Genomic DNA, 23,570 nt, shown 5'->3' on the forward strand with positions numbered 1-23,570 from the left:
AAAAGCGATTAAATATGCGGTTAAGTCTGTGTTTTAAGAGGCTCTGCAGAAAAATGTAGAAATGACCCTGGCGTTGCACCATCCACCGTCCCCACCCCTGGCTGCCTTGCTTAAGAGCGGATTGAGGCGCACCGCTGCGCAGCATCCTCTGCTAAATCTAAACCGTGAGTGACATCAGCAGTGCGGACCAGTATCACAGATGGACTGGATGAATCCGTTTCCAACATGGCCAACAAGGGCTGACCCACTGTAAACTGTCGGTGTTAAAACTTTGGATTTTGGTGATTTTTTTCATTTTTATTTTTTTTTAATTTTTTTTTTGATGAACGCGCGTTTGGTTTGGATGGAATCTGGTTACGCAACGATGGAGCCGAACCAACCCTGAGTAGAAGATGGATATTACTGGAAGGCTTTGGTTGTTCCTTCATCTCAAACTGGAAGAACTCAACTTTGGAAACTATGCTGTAAACCTCAAAGTTTCATATGTAAGTAGCCTATGCGTAGAAAGAATAATTAGTTAAATAGATCAATATTTATTTTTAATTTTTTTTGTCTTTTTTGCACGTTTTTAAGGAAATGATTCGAGCTAAACACTAAATTAAATAGCTTTTTCTGGGTGCTGTGGTTACTTGTGTTTTCCTAGGAATGACTTGACCTACTTAAATGTGGCGAGTGACTCATTTAATCACGGATTTTAAACTGACTTCAGGTCAAACACAGTCCAGCCTGATGTGAAAAGAAAAGGACCAGAGCAGTGAAGTTGCATGAGAGAAACGGATTAAAAATTAGATCCATCCAAACCCACATTATTAGGCCATACATCTTTTTATGAACATTCTTATAACCATTAATAGCTTTCATAAAACACTTTGTTTCTTAATGCCTGAAAAAACACATTTTTAAAGTTAATTATTTCATTAAAAATGCTTTTAGTTCACTTCTGCAAACCCTGAAATAAAATCCCAACGGTTACAGTGTTAGTCTATACCTTCTATAACTACGTCTGCTTCAATTACATTGAAAGGTTTCTGCTAAAGAAGTAGGACATCAGTTTAGCCTGTGGAAATAGTGATGATCATAATATGAACCTGAGGGTCACAGACACTGACCCTGACACAGTGACAACATTAAAACACACACACTTTGACTTTGAGCAAGGTCAATACATTAAGTTGTTTATTTTCTTTCTATTTACAATAATTTTGATGTTCCCTCCACATTTATTTTAAACACGCGGCTCATACAATTTACAGGACAACAGTCTGTAAACAACATAACAGTCAAAAACCAGTAATAATAATGACTACAGATTTAGCTTCCACACAGATAACAACCCCAATAACTTGACGACGTTGATTTCTGTTCATAATACATTGAAATAAAATATGTATAAGTAAATATTTTAATAAAATGTTGTGTTTTTGTGACTTGAGTTTGAACATCTGCTCTGTCAATCATCATGAAAGTTTTTTTTAGCTGAATTTTTCAAATTGATTCTGATTTTAAGTTTTATTCCATAAGAGAAATGTGAAATCAACCAATCAGCTGTCATTGGAAATAACTTAGTGACATCTACAGTCTGTAAGATGAAAAAAGACAAAAAACAAAACAAAAATCAACAACAACTCAAAAACTCGTCCAGTCAGAAAAAAAAACCCCTGGATTTTAAAGTAAAATCACAGTATACATAGATAGTCTAGCCCATTTTTAAAACTTCAGCTGCACTTACTTAAACACTATTTAAAAACACACCAATTTATCCTTTTATGTTCTGTACCTGCTCATCTCGGAAGGGATTGCTGAGCCTCTCAGACCATACTCATGTTATTCAGGTTAAAGAGCAGGTAAACAAGTTTCAAATGCACTTTTTTCCAGATCCCACAATGCATTGCACAAATTAAAGACTTCGGCCGTGTTCGAAGTGGCATACCAACGTAGTACTCATACTAAGTTTGACGTCAATATTGGTATGTAGTGCGTTCACATTAGGGACTATGAAAAGAAAAACCCAGATGTGTACTATATCGGGACATTTTTTAAGTATGCACGGTTGGCACACTAGTCACACTCAACTGCCCCATGATGCATTGCGAGTGGAATTCAAAATCACCCCGGGGGCTGCCGTCAGGCTAAAAATCAAACATCCTCTTTTCAAAACAAAAGCCTCTCGTCTTGTCTTTCATTAGTTTTTTTTTATCGCTTTTATAAAGAGGACTCTTGTTTTACAGTTAACCGGAAGTTTTGTCAGTAGCACACCGAAATGTCGGAATGAAATGCAATGAAATCCAATGACCACATGTTGATATTCTACTTGGTCCATTTCTTGTTTAAAATGGTTTCAGAACTTTCAAAGGTGGAGAATGAACCGAGATATATTAGCCTGAGTGTGCTTCAAGTTTTTGTCTTTGTAGGTTTGAAATGCATCTTGGGAAACTTGAAAGTATACTTCAGTGGGAACGGTAATTCATCATCCTAACCATACTTATAGTATATAGTAGACATAGACAGTATATACTCATTGAGTTTGTAGTGTATAGTGCGGAGTGTGCCATTTCGAACACAACCTAATTTGCTGTATCATAGCGCCACTGAAATAGCGTTAGCATGATCAATTAGCTATATGCTATCAAGCAAGATATGGGCCTTTTTCTTTATCAATGGCTGCGTCAACAGAAGAAATGTGGTCTAAATAAAACAACATAATAGAATCATAAAGCTGTACTTTAACATTACTATTTTATTGTCCTGAGCAGTACTAAAACTATTTTTGATGGTTGTTATGTTTTATTTTTGTGACACAACAAATTTAATTACGAGTAGGGGTGAGTATTGGCAAGGATGGGTAACGATACGATATTATCGCGAAATATCGTGATATTCTACCCAGTTATCTCTAAATTGAACGTAGAGATGAAAAATCAAGTTGCTGTATATGTTCATGAAAAGATATTGCTCATTCACTGAGTCAAAAATATTTGCTTCAAAACATCCTATTTATTATTTATTATTAGTGTTTTTGCACATTTTTACTGAAAAAAATAAAATGCAGATTATATGAAAATAAAATGCCTGTGCATACATAAATATTGCAGGCATTACACACTGCCATCATAAAATGAAGTGCATCAGGTAACTATTGCAACACATTGAAAGCATTGTAACCACCACTGAAATATTGCACAAATACACAAAAATATTTATTAAATATTTAAAAAAAAAAATCAATTTTAAAATCAGCACCCAAAAAATTGCGATTTATTGTGAATTTTTTTTTCTCTTTCACACCCCTAATTGCGAGTGCAGTCACCACTACTAGCAAGCGTGTGTGTGCGTGTGTGGGAAGGGAGCTTGTGCAAGCTTTTCTGTCGATCTAATTATCTTAATTATGTCCAGAGTAGATGACCATAACACATCTGGCTGTAATGGAAATTAAATCTAATTCAACTAAAGTGATGTTCTTATCTCTGTCTCACTCTCAGCTACCGTTGTGCAAATCATTGAATGTTTTTTTGTTTTTTTTTTTTAAAGGCTGTAACTGTTATTTTATTATTATCAGAGCCTGTTGTGTAGTGCTAGAACTATCACAACCAGTTTTTTCCACTCTTCTACGCTCTTAATGGACCGTAAACTCTTTATTTTTTTAGCAAATAGGCAATCAGTATACGAGATGAGCTGATCTGAGATCAACCTGGACCCAAATAAGCAGATCAAGTGAAAGCAGATAAATAACGTCTGGCTGGATGTGTGAAGGGATCAATGCATTTCAGGACAGGAGGAAATGGGGAAAACTCACCCAGCTTAGTCACAATGAAAGGAATACAATTGTGTTTTTTTTTTTTTTTTTTTTTTTGTTTAAAGAGAAAAATAATCCCCTCCCTGGAAAGCTTTTTCAGTTATTAAAATCTGTGACCCTGTCTCCAGCTGAGGGTGAATTTTTGGTCGCATTTATTTTGGTGTTTTGGGTTTTAATATTTACTCCTGAGCCTCAAACTGTCTGATTGTTCAACTCAGGGCAGTGACTTTGTCAGCGTACACAAAGAAAGAAAGTATGCTTTGTTTTAACTTATTACTTTACTTTAGATATCAACGAAAAGGAGTTTCAAGTAAAAAAAAAAAGTGTGACGATATTGAAGGACGTCCTAAGATGCTAAAATTGGTTCCCTTGAAATTTCTATTTTGTTCTTGTGCAGTTCAAAGAATGAACTGTTTAGTGTAGAACCAAATCAAGGTCTGTCTGACTGAAGCATGTCTGGATTTCTTAACAAGATCAAAAATAGGATACAATGATCCTTGAAGACCAAAAATACAAACAGATTATTTGAATGGATGGATGCATAAGTGGGTGCTGTGTCAGGTTAAATATTTCTATTTACCATCAACTTATATTTCATTTCATTTTGTTTTCATTTTGTCGTGGTAAAAATCACAATTTTTTCCACATTAACTATTCAACTTCATTACATTCCATGTCTAGAAAGTAGCAGGGAGGAGGAAAAAATATTATATCGCCTGCCTCTTACTCAATCAAAAATATTAAATAATTGGTCTGCCAAGTTTGACTGAGATAATTACATTACATTATTTCAAAATAAATGAAATGAATAATACATTAACAATTTACACACCTACTTTCAGCACCAAACTAGGAAAACAAATAACACTCTAATTACCATTATCATATTGACTTATGAGTCTCTTTTTGTACATTCTCTTAAACTGAAAAGCCTTTATATCACTATGTAAATAATTCCACATATATTACATAGATGCTGCCTCAAACATTGTACTGACACATAGTACATTTTTAGATGCATGAAGCCTTAATGTGGAAAGTCAATGTGCACGATGATCATTATTTATTCTAGATTGATTGGTTATCAACCAGTTTTGCCTGCCTGCACGATACACATTGTGAATTATTTTTGATATGCTAATTTAGTTTAGTTTACCTTTCCACTAGGGATGTTTTTCACTTCTGATCCAATACCGATATGGATCCGATACGATATCAGCACGAATCGTGCATACTTTTATTACTTATTTTGTAGTGTGGAAATGTTAGAAAAGGCTTGATCAAGTGACGTCACTCCAACAGAGAACAATAGTCAGCAACAGTAGGTATGAGAAAAACAGATCCATTTATTATTGAATTATTGAATGAATTTTAACCTTCAAAATAATATCTACAGTATTATTTGAACAAAATAAAAAAAAATGAAAATAAAAAATTGGAAATTTGAATCCGATATCCAATATTCGTTTTCAGGCTGATATCGGACACCCCTACTTGTAACTAATTTAATGTATGCTGCTACAGCAGTTTAATTAAAATACTCATCATGTGATGTCCTAAAAACTTTGTTCAAGCTTCCAACTGTATATATAATATATAGCTATTGTAGTTTAACATGGATCCATCAGTCCATGCTGAGAGTAAAGAGTTTATATCTGTTCACTTCCTTCTTCCCACCAATAACGACAGTGGTAATCCAGCTTTTGACTTAAATCCACAGTGTGATGGAACTACAATGTGTTTTAGGATAGAGAGAGGCTAAAAGAGCTTTGATGATTCAAATGTATCTAAGTGTGCGTTTGGATTTGTCTCCGTCTACTTTTCAGCGATGAATCGGAATGTTAGCTTTTCACTGTCAAATATTTCAGATTTAGTTTTCACTTTTAAAGTTTGCTTTACATGACAGGGTGATGTTTAACATCTTGGTGGGTAGTTTTGCAGGGAAACCAGATTAGCAGGTAGAGGTTTACTGCTGTTTTGGGTTAACTGGTGTCCTTTTTAAAGGTCCCATGCTGTGTTTCACCCATCTCTATTTGTTCTAAGAACCCCCAAAACATAGTATTTGGGGTTTATTTTCCCAAACTCGCCTGTTTTCCAGAGTTTTAGTCTCTGAAAAGTCACCTTCTGTGCAACTCTACACAAACAGGCTGATTTGCGGCCTACTTATGCATATTCATGAGTGGGCGTGTCTATAGACGGGACACTGACTTCCACCCACTCCGAGCTCATTCTGCTTTATAAACACGAGACAGAGCGTGGGTACATACATAGACTGTAGAAAATACATACCTAGCACTGCGCGAAGGACGCTGAAATGCTCACCTTTGTGGGGCGTGTCTGTTTACATGTCAATCATGGCAGAGAGCTTCCTGGAGCGGCACTGAGCTGGAGAAGCCGCGCCAAATTTGTCATCAAATTGGAGTGAGGTGTTTGTGCTCGCCCTGCAGTAAGAAAGGAGCAAATCACCCTCTAACTAACGATTGAGGGAATCAATGAAAAAAACACTTTGGGCATGTGTATGAAGCCCTAGTAGCACTTTTATTATGTTTAAAGCACAGAAAAGTCGATTTAGCGTAACCTGGGCCCTTTAAGTAATGACCTACTTCTGCACACAACCAGTTAACGCTCAGTCCTCACTACATCTTCAGGGACTTGTTTATGCAGTATTACACAAAGCATACTACAGATAGAGCCAAGTGTTACTATTTCTACAACTTCATGGGGGTTTAAGCAACTTTATCTGACTGAACAAGTTACATTGCAGTCTCTGTTTGCTCTCTATGTTACTGAGGGGGCGGGGCTTCGACCACAAGAGCTGTTAAAGATAATTTATTCATGCAAAATTAATTTATATTTTCTCTTTTAGTAGCAGTCAGTCTGACTACCATAATACAGCTGTGGCCACATATGTAGTTCATTTTCACTGTATGGCCTTGTGTGAATTATTATTATTAATATTTTCCATAATTTTTTTAATTTTAATGATACAAATTTAAATATAAAAGTGTTGAATTTAAGTCTGGGTGGTTATTAAGCCGTTGACTTATTGTTGTGGATACCTGCTTTAGTTAGGTATCCATAATTAGTTAGCTCCTAACTAATTATGGATAGTAAAGAGCTGCAGCTCAGGTTAACCAACACAGACAATTAAGCACAAATATGACGAAGAGGTTATTTATTATTTCATGACCATGCATGCAGTTTAGATAATGGAAATTCAGGGTGAACCTGGAGAAAACCCAGCAGGAAAAGTACACGCAAATTCAATAGTCTATTTAATCTCGTGTTAAAAAAACAACTCCTAATATTGTTAATGTGTTTGTCTCTGACATATTTTAATCCTGAACCACCTTAAATAGCAATGTCAGACTATCTCCCCCTTTCCTTTTAAATTGAATATGACCTTGGTGCAATTGTTGTAACATTTACTCCATTACTGTTTTGGTCTCCACCGAATTGTTGCATGAAATACATATTGAAAAAAAGCCACGTGAACTTAAGTTCATGCTGCACATTTTCACACAGCTTGGTTTCTCTTGGCCAGTCTTTGCCAATTTGTCACCTGCCTTGTTTGTTCTAGATCAGTGCTTCCCAACCTGGGGTATGTGTAGCCCTAGGGGGACTTGAACACCTCTCAGGTGGTCCACAGTCAGTTTATTTTTAACATATATCTTTATAGGCTGGGCTACCGGACTCAAAACGCCACTCACTTTGTTGTTGTTGTTGTGTACACTAGTTAAAATCGTTACTCTGTTATTCGTGAATGGATTGGGCTGAAAATTGGTAGTTATAATCTATGAATGTGTACGCATCCACAATTGGAGTCCGATTTTTGATTTGGGGCCACAAAAAAAAAAAAAAAAAACTCAATTTCTCATTTATTTGCAAGACAAATATTATGACGGTATGAATCATTGGCACGTACATGTCACAGGGGCACCAGGGGGCCCCATTTTTCAAATGACTACTCCTCCGTTAGTTATCGTTAGATCGGAATGCAGTTTGGTATGAATACTCTATGAATGAATATGATGAGACGCTCGGAGCCCTTTTTTTTTAAATGGGACCCAGGGGCCACCCCCCATTTCCGGTAATTTCCAAATTTATGGGCACATAGTCGTGTGATATATAATTTCAAATGTAATTCAACGTAGATTACGATTATGCCTCGCACAATTCAATTAGGGCCCCGAGGTGGTGGTACTGAATCATGGACACGTACCAATACATGAATGGGGCCATTATATGTGCCACGAGGGCGCCAGGGGGCCCATCAATAATAATTTGTGCCACAACTCTTATACACCAAGGATGAAGTTCAAATTCTAAAATGAGGAAAAACATCAGAAATAAATGAATAAAAAGGCTTAAATTCAAGTTTATTGTTGGACGAGAAACAGAAAAGAGTTTAGACGAGCCTGCAAACATAAATAATGTATAAGATGAGCTAAGGGGTACACACCCTAAGAAATAAAGGCTATGGGGTACATGGGGCAATAAAGTTTGGGAAACACTGTTCTAGATACTGAACCACCTAAACTCGTTACTGTTCAAACCTCACCAATTCCTTGATAGAGAATCTTTGTCTGTGCGTTACATTGACTGGTTTGATCTGTAACCATTTACAGTTGTTGTGTTTCTCCCTCCACTCTCCCACCTGCAGCTGTAAGTAAATTCTAGTACAGGACGATCAGGATGAAAAGATGGCAGCCATGCTGTTACCAACGGGTCCTGATGGCTTGCGGCCATTCACTCGTGAATCCTTGGCTGCCCTGGAGCAGCGGATTGCGGAGGGGCCGGCCACGAATGCCAAGGATTGCGAAGAGGCTCAAAGAAACGCAGAGCTTTCCAAACCCAGGGCCGACCTGGAGGCAGGAAAGCAGCTGCCGCGCATCTATGGTGACATCCCAACAGAGCTTATCGGGAAGCCGCTGGAAGACATTGATCCGTTCTACTACAAGAACCAGAAGGTGAGAGCTGAGGTTGGACAGAGATTTTTGTGTGACTACACAACTGTTCATGGCTCAGTTTGCAACAAATAAGCACAGTCAACAATAGGTTTGTTGTGTGATATGTTTAAAAAGTTATCTAAATGTCCACTTTTCACTTTTTGTTATTTAAATAAGTCAAGCCAATTGTCACGTTTTGAGCACTTATAGCAGTTTTAATGGGTACCTGTAGTAAAAATGTGTATGACAAAAAATGTGTTTAATCTATGACCAATAAACAAAATATGTGCACCTTTTTATTAAAAAAAGACACATTAAAATTACTTTTTAGAGGGACTTCGTATCTTCTGGCATTAAACTATGGAGAGCTGCCATTTTGGACAGGATATGATGCACTTTCGTTGATTCCTGTTTGCTGTTGCTAGGCAACAGTGTTCCTATAGTTTCTGTAACAATGGCGGACTGTAAAGCTAATGGTTGCTATAACAAAAGTCAGAGTTAGCCAGAAGGTTAACGTTTCTTGTTATACACATTTTCACTACAGGAAATGTAATTATTATGACTGTTCTCCATGATAAATGAACCTCTGATCAATCAGGCATTATGGGTAATCGTGGTCATTTTATTCCCCATGAGTTTAAGAAGCTATGAAGCCACTCGCTGACATGTGGTCCATGTATCAGCTTCTCTATATATCCCCTGCTCGCGCAGGAATAGGATTAGTGCGTTTTGTTTTGGTGAGGTTGATGGAGCAGGTGGCTACTAATGTGCTGCATATGATGAGATGAAAAAAAAGGATGTGGCAGCCATTCTCAGAGTCTCATTTATTTGAAGGGAGGATTATCCATAGACTAAGATATTTTTAAAAATGCAACATCTGTTGGAGAAAGGTTTAGAGCCTATTTTGGAGTGACCACCATTACCTCTGTGGACGTCAGAGGCTAAGTGTGCAGAACAGGTGCATTGGTAACAGAATAAAAATTTTAAAAAAAACTAGTATTAAACAAAAATTAAAGCTGGGATTGACTTTTGTTTTTGTTTTTTTTAAAAGGCAGCAACAATATTGTGGAAAATCTTGTTTTAAAAAGTAACTAAACTCCAAAACCACTTCTTTTCCACTCGAAACAAAATAATTTGGTAGTGCTATTTAGATTAAAATTTTAAATTCCAATTAATTGCATGATTTTTGTTAAAACTTTGTGTATTGTGAATTGGTTAAGGTTCAGTATCTGTTTAAAGTGCTTTTTTTAAATGAATATTGAAATCTGAATTGGAATCAAACAAAGTCATTTGTAGCCACTGCTAGGACATTGTAAAACTAACTATCTTCGTGTAGTCATAACAACATGATCAAGCATGATCTTTGTGTTTTTAACCAGTTAACAGCAGAGCATGCGTTTAGCTAAGTAGGGACAGAATATGTATGGTGCAGAGAACATGCTCAAAAGGTAGAAGTCTCTCTGCTGCATCATATTTCTTGTTCTATCTGTGACAAGTGTACTTACTATGTTTTAAGTTTCACTTAAGTGACTCAGTTCTCAATATTTATCATGCCCCCTCCTTCTGTGACTGCTTTAGACACTTGTCTGTGTTGTTACCTCCTTTCAGGTGACAACTTTGGGTAACACTTTAGTTGAAGTTTTATAAATAAGGCTGATATTACACTGTCATTATCTGTCATTATGAATATATAGATATATAGTGAAAGTGCCATGCCCAATTTGCACCTAACCACTCTAGACTTAATTGATTTATTCCAAAGGAAAGACAGGGTCGATACATTTGAAATCAACAATGTTGCAGGGGCTGACAGTCGTTGGCTTGGGTTTATTTTCCCCATCGACGGCCTCCTGATTTTCTGTTAGGGTTTATTTACTCTCTTAGCCTTTCATGCTCCCTTATGAACCTACAAGGCAGTAGGAACAGCTGCAGGTTGTACCTTCTACTGTCATTATGGTACCGCGTTGGGGTTTGGTGCCTTGCTTGCACCCTTCCAGCTCCAAGAATAACTGTCTGCACCGTGACTTGAACGGGCAACCCTCCGGTTCCCAACCCAGGTCATTACGGACTGAGGATTAGAGTAACGAAGAACACTTAATGACAGCCTTCATGACACACCCTGGACGCAGAACTTCAATGCCATTCAAATGCCTCCACTTCCTATAATGCATCATAATTTAGGATGGCACCAAGCCTGCAACGGTATGAACTGATTGCCGATGCATCACGGATCCCTTAAAAAATAAAAAATACAAAAAAGATGAAAATTGCTTTTAAAACGTACATTTTGTTTGTCTGCGTTAATAAGATAATGCATTAACTTGATAAAAACACGTTGGCTTTGACAGCTATGATATATGGGTATGAAGTAGTGTGGTTGATTGATTCTTGTTCAAATCTTTACTTTTTAATCAATGTATTTCATTTAAATTTTGCACATTTTGTTGTAAAAATCTAAGAGTGACTGCCCTCTGTGGGTTGAAACCCGACTATTACAATCAAATTTTGCTATTGGACGTTTCGGAGGAAGCTTTCGTCAAGAACCACAAATGTAGGCCCCGCCCCACATATGAAAACTAGCACCTGTCGACTCTACAATCTTTGGCGAGTCGGTTGGATTGAGATTATTGAGATTAGAGAAGTACAGTGAGTAGTAAGTAGGTAGTTGGGAGTGACTGGGCGTGTCTTTACTCGCCAATTCTTTTTTAAATGTCAGCCTAGATGCACGTCAGCCAAAACCTCAGGTTTTAGTAACTCTTTAAAGTTTGTTATGATTTCTTTTTTTCTTGTGTACTGGTTGCATGATTTAACATTTCTGTGTATTGTTTTCTCTCTGTTTTTCCCTGCAGACTTTTATAGTACTTAACAAAGGAAAGGCCATCTTCAGATTCAGTGCCACACCTGCGCTCTACATATTTAGTCCTTTTCACCTCATTAGATTAATAGCTATAAGAATTCTAGTGCATGCATATCCTTTTTCAAGTGCTCACTCGCTGTGTGTTTACTCCTGGAGTTATTGTTTGTCAGTGCTTCATATGTGTTTCTATATTTATGTTTTTTAATGATAAAAATGATATTTTTTGATATAATTACCCAAATTGATTTTTTTTTTTTTAAAAGTCAGATGTTGCTGTTGTGCATTGGCAGTTGCAGTGTTTGTAGAAAATCCTCAATGGTCTCTATAGTCAAAAGTCCATCATTTGCCCCTTAAATGCTGCACTGACAGATAAGCCAATTGCTAATATTTACCGATTTCCCCCATGTGGATTGCTATTGGATTTTTCCATAGTCCCTTTTTTGAAACAGCTTTGTAACTGTCCTCTCTGGCATCGCAAAACAAATCCCTTCATATCCCCCTTTTAATCCCTGAAATGAAATAAGAGCAAGGAGATTTTGCGTCATGTGATGGTTGCCTATTAGTTCTCAGACAAACCATTGCTTCTTTTCATGCAAGGATTTTTTGTATTTTATTTAAAAGTGCACCATATTGATTATAAAGTAGTTTTATACTTTAAAAAATAAAGTTTAAAATGATCTAGTAGTTGTGGCGACTGTGTGAGATTAGGACATTGTGCCGGTCCTGGAAATTCATAATGAAGCAGTTCAATAAAAGTTTAGGTACTGATTAAGTAGTGATTAGTCTTTAACTATTTGTGAACTGAAATACTTTCACGCTAATAGCCATCTCATCAGATCTGATGTCACGGTTTCATCCGTCAGCAGAGATCATTAATCCTTTGATTGAATGTACAGCGATGTCGACTTGCATTTTTTTTGTAATCTGCATTAAGCGTGGCTGCAATGCTGCCAGCTCACTGTGCAGGTTTACTCTAATGGAAATAGTTCATAGGATCAAAAAACATTTTGTCAGCTTTATTGTCATTACTGTTGGCTTATTAAACAGGTTTTCATAAACATTCCTTAACAGTACCCCACGATGTTTAGCTACTTTATAATGTTCACCATCCTGACCAACTGCTTCTTCATGGCCATGTCCGACCCACCAACATGGACCAAGTACCTGGAGTAAGTAAACCCACTGTTCTGTGTGCTATGTGACCCTAATGTATAACACTCCATATTATCTAATGAGAGATTCTACTTGGGTTTATTGATCTGATCAATCAGTGTCAAGTGAAGATTCAATTGAAATGTAAGTATTCTTATGATGCATGTGGTATTGAGCATGCACTACATTTGCATGGAGTAAAAAAAAAAAAAAAGAAAAAGCATGTGGTCTGCAATGAAAACAATAATAATAAAATAATAATAATAATAAAGGTCTTGTGCTGCTCATTAATGAAACTAACAGTAAGGATTTGTTTTTGTGATGTTCTTTAATACTTTCTTTGATATTTCCAGATATATGTTCACTGGCATTTACACATTTGAGTCGCTGATAAAGATGTTAGCGAGAGGATTCTGTGTAACGTCGTTCACCTTCTTGAGGGACCCCTGGAACTGGCTGGACTTCACCGTCATTGTCATGGCGTAAGTCAGTCTCATAGTGATTAATTATGCAGATAGTGGTAATATTTGAATACCCAGAATTCTGTGGGTTTTGATGTCATTATGGAGATTAAACACAAATTCCATTGATCAATTATTACAGCTCTGGATTGATTCATCATATATGCAGTAATTGTTTTTATGCTCATGCAGAACAGTGATCAACTGTATTCTAACTATACCAGTGTTTTTCAACTTTGGGGTCGGGACCTCAGATGGGGTCACCTGGAGTTTAAATGGGATCACCTTGAATGTCTAGTGATTGATAAAAAAATTATTGATTAAATCTTTATTTTTGAAATTTTGAAAATGTTTTTTTTTTTGTTTTTTTTTTACAATATAAAACACAAAAAACAACTCTATTCTATACTTTCACTTTGTCAAATATAAATCTAGTTAATAATAATAATGTGCAGTACAAAAATATCAGAGCTGGCAAACCTCTGTATTTGTTATTCAGTATAACAAACTTGATTTAAAAAAAAAAAAGCCTTTAGGGTCACCAGAAATTTTTTATATAAAAATGCGGTCATGACCCAAACAAGGTTGGGAACCACTGAACTCTACAGTTTCAGCTTTGATTCAGAGAAATGGATGCTTTAGAGTTCATACAAGCAAGGGAAAAAGACAATATGATTGAATGATAAAATTAAAAAAAGTGATGTGAAATAATTGAAAACAACATCTTTTTTAGCCGAGAAAACTAGATCAATATCCATTCAAATATCCTCATAGTGTCACCAAGTAAGACACTGACACACTTTGCTGGTAGTGTTCAGGGTTTCCTAAAGAATAAAAGATAAAACATACAATGCTCTAGTGGTTTACAGCGTTATATAATAAATGTGTAATTTATTTATATCTCCATTTACAGCAGAATTTACTTGAAATGACTTTTTCTTTGCATCAAATGACAGATATGTGACAGAATTTGTTGACCTTGGAAACGTCTCTGCATTAAGAACCTTCAGAGTATTGCGAGCCTTGAAAACCATTTCCGTTATTCCAGGTAAAAAAAAAAATCATTCAAATAAGCAACTACTTATTTTTTTGTTTTCTCCTTTGCTTTTATACGTAGCAAAATGTTTAGAATAAAATCTACCTACTCTCTCCCCGTGCTTTAAGGTCTTAAAACCATTGTGGGGGCCCTGATCCAGTCTGTGAGGAAGCTGGCAGACGTAATGATCCTGACCGTCTTCTGTCTCAGTGTTTTCGCCCTCATCGGTTTGCAACTTTTCATGGGTCTCCTGCGTCAAAAGTGTGTACGCAGCTTTGCACACTGTGTAAACTCCTCCTACAGCCTCAACTCGTCCTTCATTTGCAACAACAAAACCTGGATCTCCACTGAAGACTTCATCAGCAGTGAAGGTTGATTTATAAAAAACAACTCATGCTGTAGGGGTGTCCCGATCCGATATCAATACTGGATATCGGTCCGATATCAGCCTGAAAACGAATATCGACTATCGGATTAAAATTTCTGTTTTTTATTCAATTGTAGAATACTGTAGACATTATGTTGAAGGTTAAAATGTATGAAACCATAGGGTCAGTTTTTCTCATACCTACTGTTGCGGACTATTGTTAATTGTGTGATTAACTTCACTTGATCAAGCCTTTTCTAACATTCCACGCTACAAAATAAGTATTTTTTTAAAAAATTTTATTAAAGGAAAAAAAAGTAATAAAAGTGTGTATGATTCATGCTAATATCGGATCGATATCGGTATCAGCCGATACGCAAGGCTACAATATTGGTATCATATCGGAAATGAAAAAGTTGAATTGGGACATCCATCTCATGCAGTATCGCATCAAAGGAGAACAGATTTTGGCTTGTTTTTTTCCCCTGTTTTCTTAGAAAATTTCTACAAAGTTGAAGGAGCAAAGGATGCCTTAATCTGTGGATATGGAAGTGATGCAGGGTAAGAAAGAAACGTTTCTTATAAGAGCCTCTTTGGATGGGCTTCAAACAGTGCATTAGCTCATCGGCAGCATATTGTGTCCAAGTTATTCTCCACTTAGAGTGACAGACGTTCTGACCAATCAAAAGACACGGTGAATTCATCCAAATATTGCTACTCAGCCTGCACACCGAATAATCCTGTAAATCCAAATGCTTTAGAAACAAGCACAACAGGATGACTTTGCCCATGCCAGGCCTAGTTCAAGGGTTATAGTGAACTAAATACCCATCTGTGTGAGCTGAAATCCTGCAGCTTCTACAAATGGCCTCCATTACGGGCTCCTGTTAATAATAGAAGAAAAAATAGATAATAGCAAATAAAAAAAATGGTGACGAGATTAAAAGCGTCTGCAGATTGTGCATAGTTCTTAGGAACAGGTACGGTTGGTACTGAAACTGTACATACCGTATAAAACTCCAGTGAAAAAGTGTTTGCAACAGAAAGTAGTAGTAGATGGATGGATGGTTGGATGGACAGGTTTTTATCTGACTTTTTTATATTTTTTGCCCGTAACTATTGCCATGCAGCAGGGTTGAGGTCAATTATAATGAAATCGCATAACTGAATTGCAATTGAATTCAGATAATTAGGGCCAGAGCACAATGGTCCGTGCACTTCATTTTTATTTTTATTTTTCTTATAGAGGAAGTGATCGCATTTTTGAGGGCCTAAACACGTTCAAAAACTCGTGAAAATTTGCACGCACATTAGGACTGGCGAAAAATGTTATATTTTGGGGGAAATGCACATGTGAATGCAAAATGACTCAATAGCGCCCCCTTGAAAATCGTATTGACTCCCAGCTTGGACTGACGACGAAATTCTGTAGAATTCTGACATCATCACTGTAGAGAGTCCCGACGTGCGCGTGGTTGCGCGGGCCCTTTCAACGCTGCTTGCAGCTTTTATTGACTTTTGTAATTGTAATTGGAAATGACTGTAAAACTGTAAATTACAATTGAATGAAACACAAACCTGTAGAACCATGTTATAGATCTATGGCTTACACATACATAGTTAACAATTATATAAATATGCTTCGTATCAACTTTTCCCATGACCTGTTTAAGGATTATTTTACCATTTAAAAAAAAATAAATAAATCAATGGGTATACTAGCAGAAAAAAAGACCTTCACCAAAAATATTAATACCAATATTTTAATTGATTAGGATGCCTAACAAGGTAACCAAGAGATGAGAAACAAATTGAATGATTGATAATATTTTTTTGTGTATTTTACAGCTGATTTAAGACATAAGATATGCTACCAGAAAGCTAATAAAAAAGGAAGGTTATGTTTTTTTTTAGTTTTTTTTTTTTAATTTTTATTAAAGGCACAGTTATTGTCTTTAATTGTAATTGAACTTTAGTAATTGAGAATGTTATTGTAATTGACTTTCCGATAAAAAAATAATATTTGGAAGAATTGCCACTCACCGTCATCGTAAATGAGTTGTAATTGAACGTGGATATTTGAAGGCGTAATTGTACCACGCAGTGACTGTAGTTATTGTTGTCATTGTGTATTGTTGCCTCTAAGCTCAGGATTTTAACACTTCCAAGTAGAATTGGTGTCAGTCTGTGTTGAAATGGAGTAAGCTAGGGCATAAGGGCATTTGGGAAATACATTATGTAATTAAAGTTCCTTAAGTAGTAGGTCAGTAATGACCTGTCCAGCTGTCCCAGTTGCACACACTGCACATAAACGTGTTGTCTGTTGTCTGTTTAGTCATTTATAGTGCTCACTGCAACTGCACTGAGCGTTTTCTAATGTTGCGTCTTTGATGATAATGCGATAATGAGTTTATTTCTTTATTATGTGTTTTGAAAGATTCTCAAGACTACACTCAAAATAAGAGCAGTACAAATTGGGAATATGGTTTAATGCTGTTTTGTTCACACAGTCTAAATATTTTTGTGTTTTCATTATTATTATTTATTTAAAGTATCGTATTTAACACATGGTTTGACCGCCTTTGAACTTCTGGCACATTTAGCTGCAACTTTCTCAGGCTGCCTGTAGAGATAGGCAAGATATTAAGCGGGTCAGGATGGAGGACGTAAAACATAGAGGATGCTTAATCTTTTGAGTGTATTCCAACAAGTAATCCCTGAGTAGATTTCCAAATTAAAGCTTTGGATACATTATGATGCCACACAGACACACACACACACACACACACACTGCTCCGTGTTTACAGACACCACTAGGCACATATGCATGCATACTGTACATCCGTGCATTTTCAAATGACGTATTCCGCCGGGATGATTGATATGAACATGTTTTTTTATAAATGGCCTGTTTCTTGCATGACCACCTAGAGTTCTGGGATGTGCTTATCTCTGCATAAAGCCACTATGGAATAACAACAGTGTGTATCAATAGCTGTAATGATTGTCCTTCACTCCACTGCTGAAGACATAAAAAAAAAAGATGCTTTTCATAGTGTTGCCACTTGCAGAACCATGATTAACAATCAACTGTCAGGAAATATCCAACAAATGTTTCAGGAAAAGAAGAAGCAACGCATAACTTCAGGAGGAAATTTAAATTATTTTTATACAACAAGGAAGAGTTTCTGTGTTTCAGTCTGTGGAATGGTTTGGATGTGGAACATGAAACATTTTAATTAAAGGTACAGAGAAATTGGTGTTTTTATTGTTATTATTATTGTTATTTAATTTTTTTTCAAAGTGGCAACCTCCATACTATACACTACAAACTCAATGAGTATATACCGTCTACTATATACTATGTATGATTAGGATGAAGTATACTTCCAAGTTTCCCAAGATGCATTTTGAACCTACAATGACAAAAACCTAAAGCACACTGAGGCTAAATATCTCTGTTCATTCTCCACCTTTGAAAGTTCTGAAAGCATTTTAAGCGACAAAGTGACCAAGTAGAATATCAACATGTGGTCATTCGATCCATAAAACCTGCGTATACACATTTCCACTCGACATTTCTGAGATTTTCGGAGACCGCCCACTGTGCTACTGACAAAACTTTCTATTGAAGCCGGTCCCAGGTTGACTTCACATTCCGCTCGCAATGCATCATGGGGCAGTTGAGTGGTACCATGCACACTTAAAAAGTTACCCAGTATAATATACATCTGGGTATTTCTTGCATACTCAATCTTTCCATACTATCTAATGTGAACGCACTACGTCCTAATTTTGACGTCACACTTAGTATGAGTAGTACGTTAGTACGCCATTTCGCACACAGCCTTGATCTTTTATTATTTTTTATTACTTACAAATGAATGCGATATATTGCTGGTGGAATATACGCTTATAGGATTAAGAAATGAGGAGCATTGATTTATTCATGGAGAAGGGTTTGCATTAAATAAGCATACTCTCCCACCCTCCCAACCTTTTTTCAAATATGTAGAACATTAAAACAAGCACCGATGTCCCTCTGTAATGATGCATTATTGTAATTTTGCATTATGTATTCAAAAATAAGACAAGCAAGCTCAAAATAATACATATGTATTACAAGTTTTTTATTGTAGAACAACAGGGCCCCTTTAAACCACATAAAGGTCTACAATATTTATTTTTATTTCTGCTCATCAGTGAGGTGCTGAGAATATTTATTTTTTTAGCTAATTGGTGGCTTTAATAAGTTCTTCAATCTGTAGAACACACACATTTTGAACCCTTTGTGATTTACATGTCATTAATCCGTCCAGATTATCTGTTCATCATGAGACGACAACCAATGTAGGGACAGACTGTATAAACCCACTGCGCATCATGTAAAAACTATTATAAACATACTTTAATGGCTAAAGGTGTGGTTGTCATTGTTAGTGATAAGAAATAGCTGAATCTGTTGGTTCATGGTTTTACCTCATTGGTGTGCAGATTATGGCTGGGCAGAGCTGTGTGGGAACAGCCTGACCCTGGTCCACGACTGGTCCCACGCAGACCCCCCCCCCCCCCCCAACACTGCTGGATATTAGCGAGCGAACGCTGCCGTTTAGCTGACTGCTCACTGGGATCTGCAGCTGTTTCTGCAGCAGATCTCCTCTGTGCAGCTGTTTGCCAGCCATTACGAAATTATTCCCCACTTAGATTGACATGGCAGTCCAGCTTGTTGTCAGCTGCTGGACTTAAATATTTGCTGTAATGCCACTATGCTGACAATGAAGATAGAGCTGGAATTTTTTGAACCGCAGTTTGATATCCATCTGGATCAACGTAATCCCTTTCGCTGCAGTGCATGTCAGAGCGGCCTAGTGCATGAAACGTATTTCAAATGCCCTCTTCTTTTGGAATAATGGTGATAATAACAGTGTGTGTGCTTACTAGAATCTGGGGATGTTATTAACTGTGGAAAAGTAGCCCAACGACACGCTAACGTGACTTTAACTGACACAGGTCCTTTTCATTCAGTTCTGCTTGGCCTTTACTGTCAATTACTCATTGATTTCTAACTCTTCTTTTTTTTTTTTCTCTTTCTTACAGGAAGTGCCCGGAGGGATTTGACTGCTTAAAAATAGGGAGAAATCCAAACTACGGCTACACCAGTTTTGACACTTTTGGCTGGGCTTTTCTGGCACTTTTTAGACTCATGACACAGGACTACTGGGAAAAACTCTTTCACCAGGTGAAGGTCTTCGTATACACACAATTTGTTTTACAATCAGTGATACATTTTTGATTTCCAATAAAAAAAAAATGCTATTTAAGCTACATTTGCCAGGGCTCACAGTGTTCCCATGCTTATATCACAAGATGTCATTTCTTATCTCAATACGTTAGCAGGATCCTGCTCGATTCTTAAATTATTTGACATTTCCCCAAATTTAAATAAAAATATGCACACAAAATTAAGGAAATTTAAGTGACTGCCACTTATTGCTTGGATAGTGTCTTAGATAAACTTTACATGCATACATGCATATAATCTGTGGCTCACTTAAGATCAAAGTGCACTTTTTGATGTTTAAAGCACAATGTTTATGCATATATACTCCTATTGTAAATCATTGCTCTTAAATTATGAGTAGAATAATTTAAAGTTAAATGTAATTAGGTTGCTAATTAGAGCATTATGATGTGACCCCTAAATGTAAATTAATGCATATAAAGACTGCCGTCACTGTGTAATCAGACAGTATTTTAGATATGTATTACTGTGGTTCTCAAAGTTGTGCACTTTTATGGCGCCTATTCATACTCACACTGCAGTGCACCACAGAGATGTAACATTAGCTAATAACACACAGTATGTTTAAAGACGAGCGCCTTGAGATGAGTTGTTGTAATTGTCACTATATTAATAAAGTTTAATTGAATTACATTTTTAATCTGCCTCTCCCTAGGTGATGTTGAGGCATTAAGAACAACTGCACCATTAGTAAATATTGATTTTACCTGTTGCTTTCAAAATACAATATTATGCTTTATCATCACCTGCACTTCAAATCCTAATGTATCCTTTAGAATAGTTTTCAATCCTGTTCAGAAACATGGTCCTTCGATCCTGAGGATAGTCAATACATTATCCATCCATCCATTTTCAGACCCGCTTGTTCCTGTTAATCAGGGTCGCAGGGGGTCTGCCGGTGCCTATCTCCGGCTCACACTGGGTGATAGGCGGGGTACACCCTGGACAGGGCGCCACTCCATTGCAGGGTACACAGACAACCACTCGTACTCAGATTCACTCCTGCGAGCAATTTAGAGACTCCAATCAACCTAACAGTCATGTTTTTAGATTGTGGGAGGAAGCCGGAGTACCCACAGGAAACCCACGCAGCACGGGGAGAACATGCAAACTCCACACAAAAAGTGTCCACCCCAGGACCTTCTTGCTGTGAGGCAGACGAGCTAACCACTAAACCACCGCGCGCCCAATACGTTATGTATTCAGTAAAAGAAACGAAAAGAATCAAACCTCTGTAGAAGCTGGAATTCTGTAAAAACTCTGACCAATGTCTGCCATTTGGTTTGAGTGGAAAGAACCAATCAGATGCCTTCTAACTCATCCTGCCAACGCCCCCTCATTCCCTGCCTCCTCCTGTGTGGAAATGGCTTAGTCGGCTCTTCACTGTCCTGTCAGATGCACGTTCAAGTTTGTGGGGGCGTGGCTTTGGATGGAGCACTGACAAGGGGGGGGGAGCTTAAAGGATGTGCTTTTTTGAAATTTTGCTAGCTCTCTTATTGCAGACTATACATTTTAGTTCAAAATGTATTGCAAAATAAAACATTTTAAACTAAAACAATGGTTGAATGTTGAATGTTTCAGCTTCTGTTTAAACGTTTATTTTAATGTCCAGGCTGTTGTTCACATTTACTGATTTTGAGGCGACTTCTCCTTCAGACTTTACGCTCGGCAGGGAAAACCTACATGGTTTTCTTTGTGCTGGTAATCTTCCTGGGCTCTTTCTACCTGGTTAACCTGATCCTGGCTGTTGTAGCCATGGCCTACGAGGAGCAGAATCAGGCCACCATAGCCGAGGCCTGGCAGAAGGAGAGGGAGTTTCAGCTGGCGATGGAGCACCTTCGAAGAGAACAAAGAGTAGGTGCACTAACGATGGTCATGAGTTTAACTTCAGTCTTTGCTTTAAAAAAAAAAAAAAACAACTCGGTAAGGCTGACATTACGCTGTCATCAGTATAACATGACACCTGTCATTTGCATGAATAAGGTGTAGGTGTTTGAACGAGATTCATTTTTTTTTCTTCTTTTTGAACTTCTGAAGAAGACTGGCAGTTGAAACATGTCAGGAGATAGACATTTTATGAAAAACCTTGTCTGAATAAACGAAATCTCAACTTAACATGAATAAGTCATGAAGGCTGTCATTAAGTGTCGTTTGTTTCCCTGAACCCTAACCCTGAACCCTAACCCTCTAGATCCCTCCACCTAACCCAAAAATGCCAACATAGCTCCAAAGGTGTCATAATTTAGCGAAAGACACTTAATGACAGCTTAATTACAGCCTTCATGACCCCTTATTCATGCTAATGACAGATAATGACTGCGTAACGTATAAAAACTTCAAGTAAAGTGTTACCAAAAAATCTTCTGGGTGTAGTTGGCAGCAAAAAGACAAGCACAGGAGACGGACTCGGTGCTATCTCCGGAGCTGTCACCGTTTCGTCTAAAAGTGGGAAGTATACGACGCAGCAGCAGTAGAAGAATAAGGTCTCACAGGACACTGTCAGGGGAAACATCAGCAGAAGCTGCCGATCAGATGTTGGATCCCCTGGATGAGTCGATGGTACAGGACTTACCAGAAAAGCTTTGGGTCGTCATTGACGGCGTATTCCAGAGAAGCTAACATGTCACTGTTGTCATTGCAGCCTCCTTTGTCTCCCATGCCTGTTCACCCCCTGCTGGCCACACTCTCCTCCCACCCCCTCAGCACCAGGAGAGGAAGCCAAGTCAGCATCTTCAGCACTTTCCGAGCTCGCCTCAACTCAGAGGCCGACTTCGGAGATGACGAGTTCAGCATTCATGGGGACGTGTTCAGGAGTCGCGCCAATTCAACAGCAACACACTGGAAGAGGAGAACGGGGAGTGTGAGGAGCCACTGCTCCCAAGTCTTCACCCCCAATCACAACTTTAACGGTCGCCTCAACATCTCCTTGGATCAAAATGGAGGAACTACGTTGGGTTTGCAAGCGTCTTTACTGGCCCAGAGCATGGAGAGAGTCAGAGAAGACCAAGTGAATGTAGGTCATCCTTAAAACTCCACTTTACTCTATTGCATTGCAGTGGTTCTCAAAGTATTTTGGCTCAAGTACCACCTTTCTCTTATTTCTGAATCCAAGTACCCCCTTTGTCCGATTACGAGATTTTGCTCAGAATACTGTAAAAAACAACTATCAAGCATAATGATGGAATGAATGAGTGATGCATTTGAAAGAATTTCAGTTGTGAATAAGTGGAATGAAACTGTATTTAGTGACTCTTGAATAGATTTATTTCTATTGTTTATCATTTCTGCTCATCTCCCACCTGGTGTGGGACCAAGACTGACTTTTGTATTTTCTAATGAAGATTTTTAACTAAAAACATTATAAAACCTCTTGTTTTTTATGTTTTCATTAATTAATTTTCCCCTCTCTCTCTCTCTCTCTCTCTCTCTCTCTCGTACCCCAATTTGAGAAACACTGCTCGATTGCAGAAATAAACTAATAAATTGTCTTTTATTTGATTTAAATTTTTAGATATTTTATGTCCAGCAGAAGCTTCTAGAGGACGCAGCTTCGAGACCTCCAGTCCAACCTTCCCTAACAGTTGCAGAACCTGCTCCAGTGCAAAGGAAAAGAGGCCTTAGCTCTGTCAGCTTTCTAAGTGATGCCATGGAGG

The 23,570-nt window shown here is 37.5% G+C and overlaps 1 protein-coding gene across 1 annotated transcript in view; it reads left to right on the top strand.

Moving 5' to 3' along the window:
• The first annotated feature begins 359 nt into the window (after positions 1–359).
• The window catches only part of LOC114479797 (sodium channel protein type 4 subunit alpha-like), a 49,448-nt gene continuing 26,237 nt past the window's right edge, over positions 360–23,570 (top strand). The window contains exons 1-13 of the mRNA XM_028473658.1: positions 360–485; positions 8,457–8,763; positions 11,592–11,710; positions 12,679–12,768; positions 13,105–13,233; positions 14,169–14,260; positions 14,377–14,619; positions 15,113–15,176; positions 19,713–19,854; positions 21,574–21,771; positions 22,291–22,476; positions 22,559–22,934; positions 23,466–23,570. Coding sequence (XP_028329459.1) covers positions 8,497–8,763; positions 11,592–11,710; positions 12,679–12,768; positions 13,105–13,233; positions 14,169–14,260; positions 14,377–14,619; positions 15,113–15,176; positions 19,713–19,854; positions 21,574–21,771; positions 22,291–22,476; positions 22,559–22,934; positions 23,466–23,570 — 2,011 coding nt within the window. The 5' untranslated portion in view covers positions 360–485; positions 8,457–8,496. The remainder of the gene's footprint in view (positions 486–8,456; positions 8,764–11,591; positions 11,711–12,678; positions 12,769–13,104; positions 13,234–14,168; positions 14,261–14,376; positions 14,620–15,112; positions 15,177–19,712; positions 19,855–21,573; positions 21,772–22,290; positions 22,477–22,558; positions 22,935–23,465) is intronic.

This window comes from Gouania willdenowi, chromosome 17, assembly GCF_900634775.1.
Source record: "Gouania willdenowi chromosome 17, fGouWil2.1, whole genome shotgun sequence".
NCBI classification, from domain to species: domain Eukaryota; kingdom Metazoa; phylum Chordata; class Actinopteri; order Blenniiformes; family Gobiesocidae; genus Gouania; species Gouania willdenowi.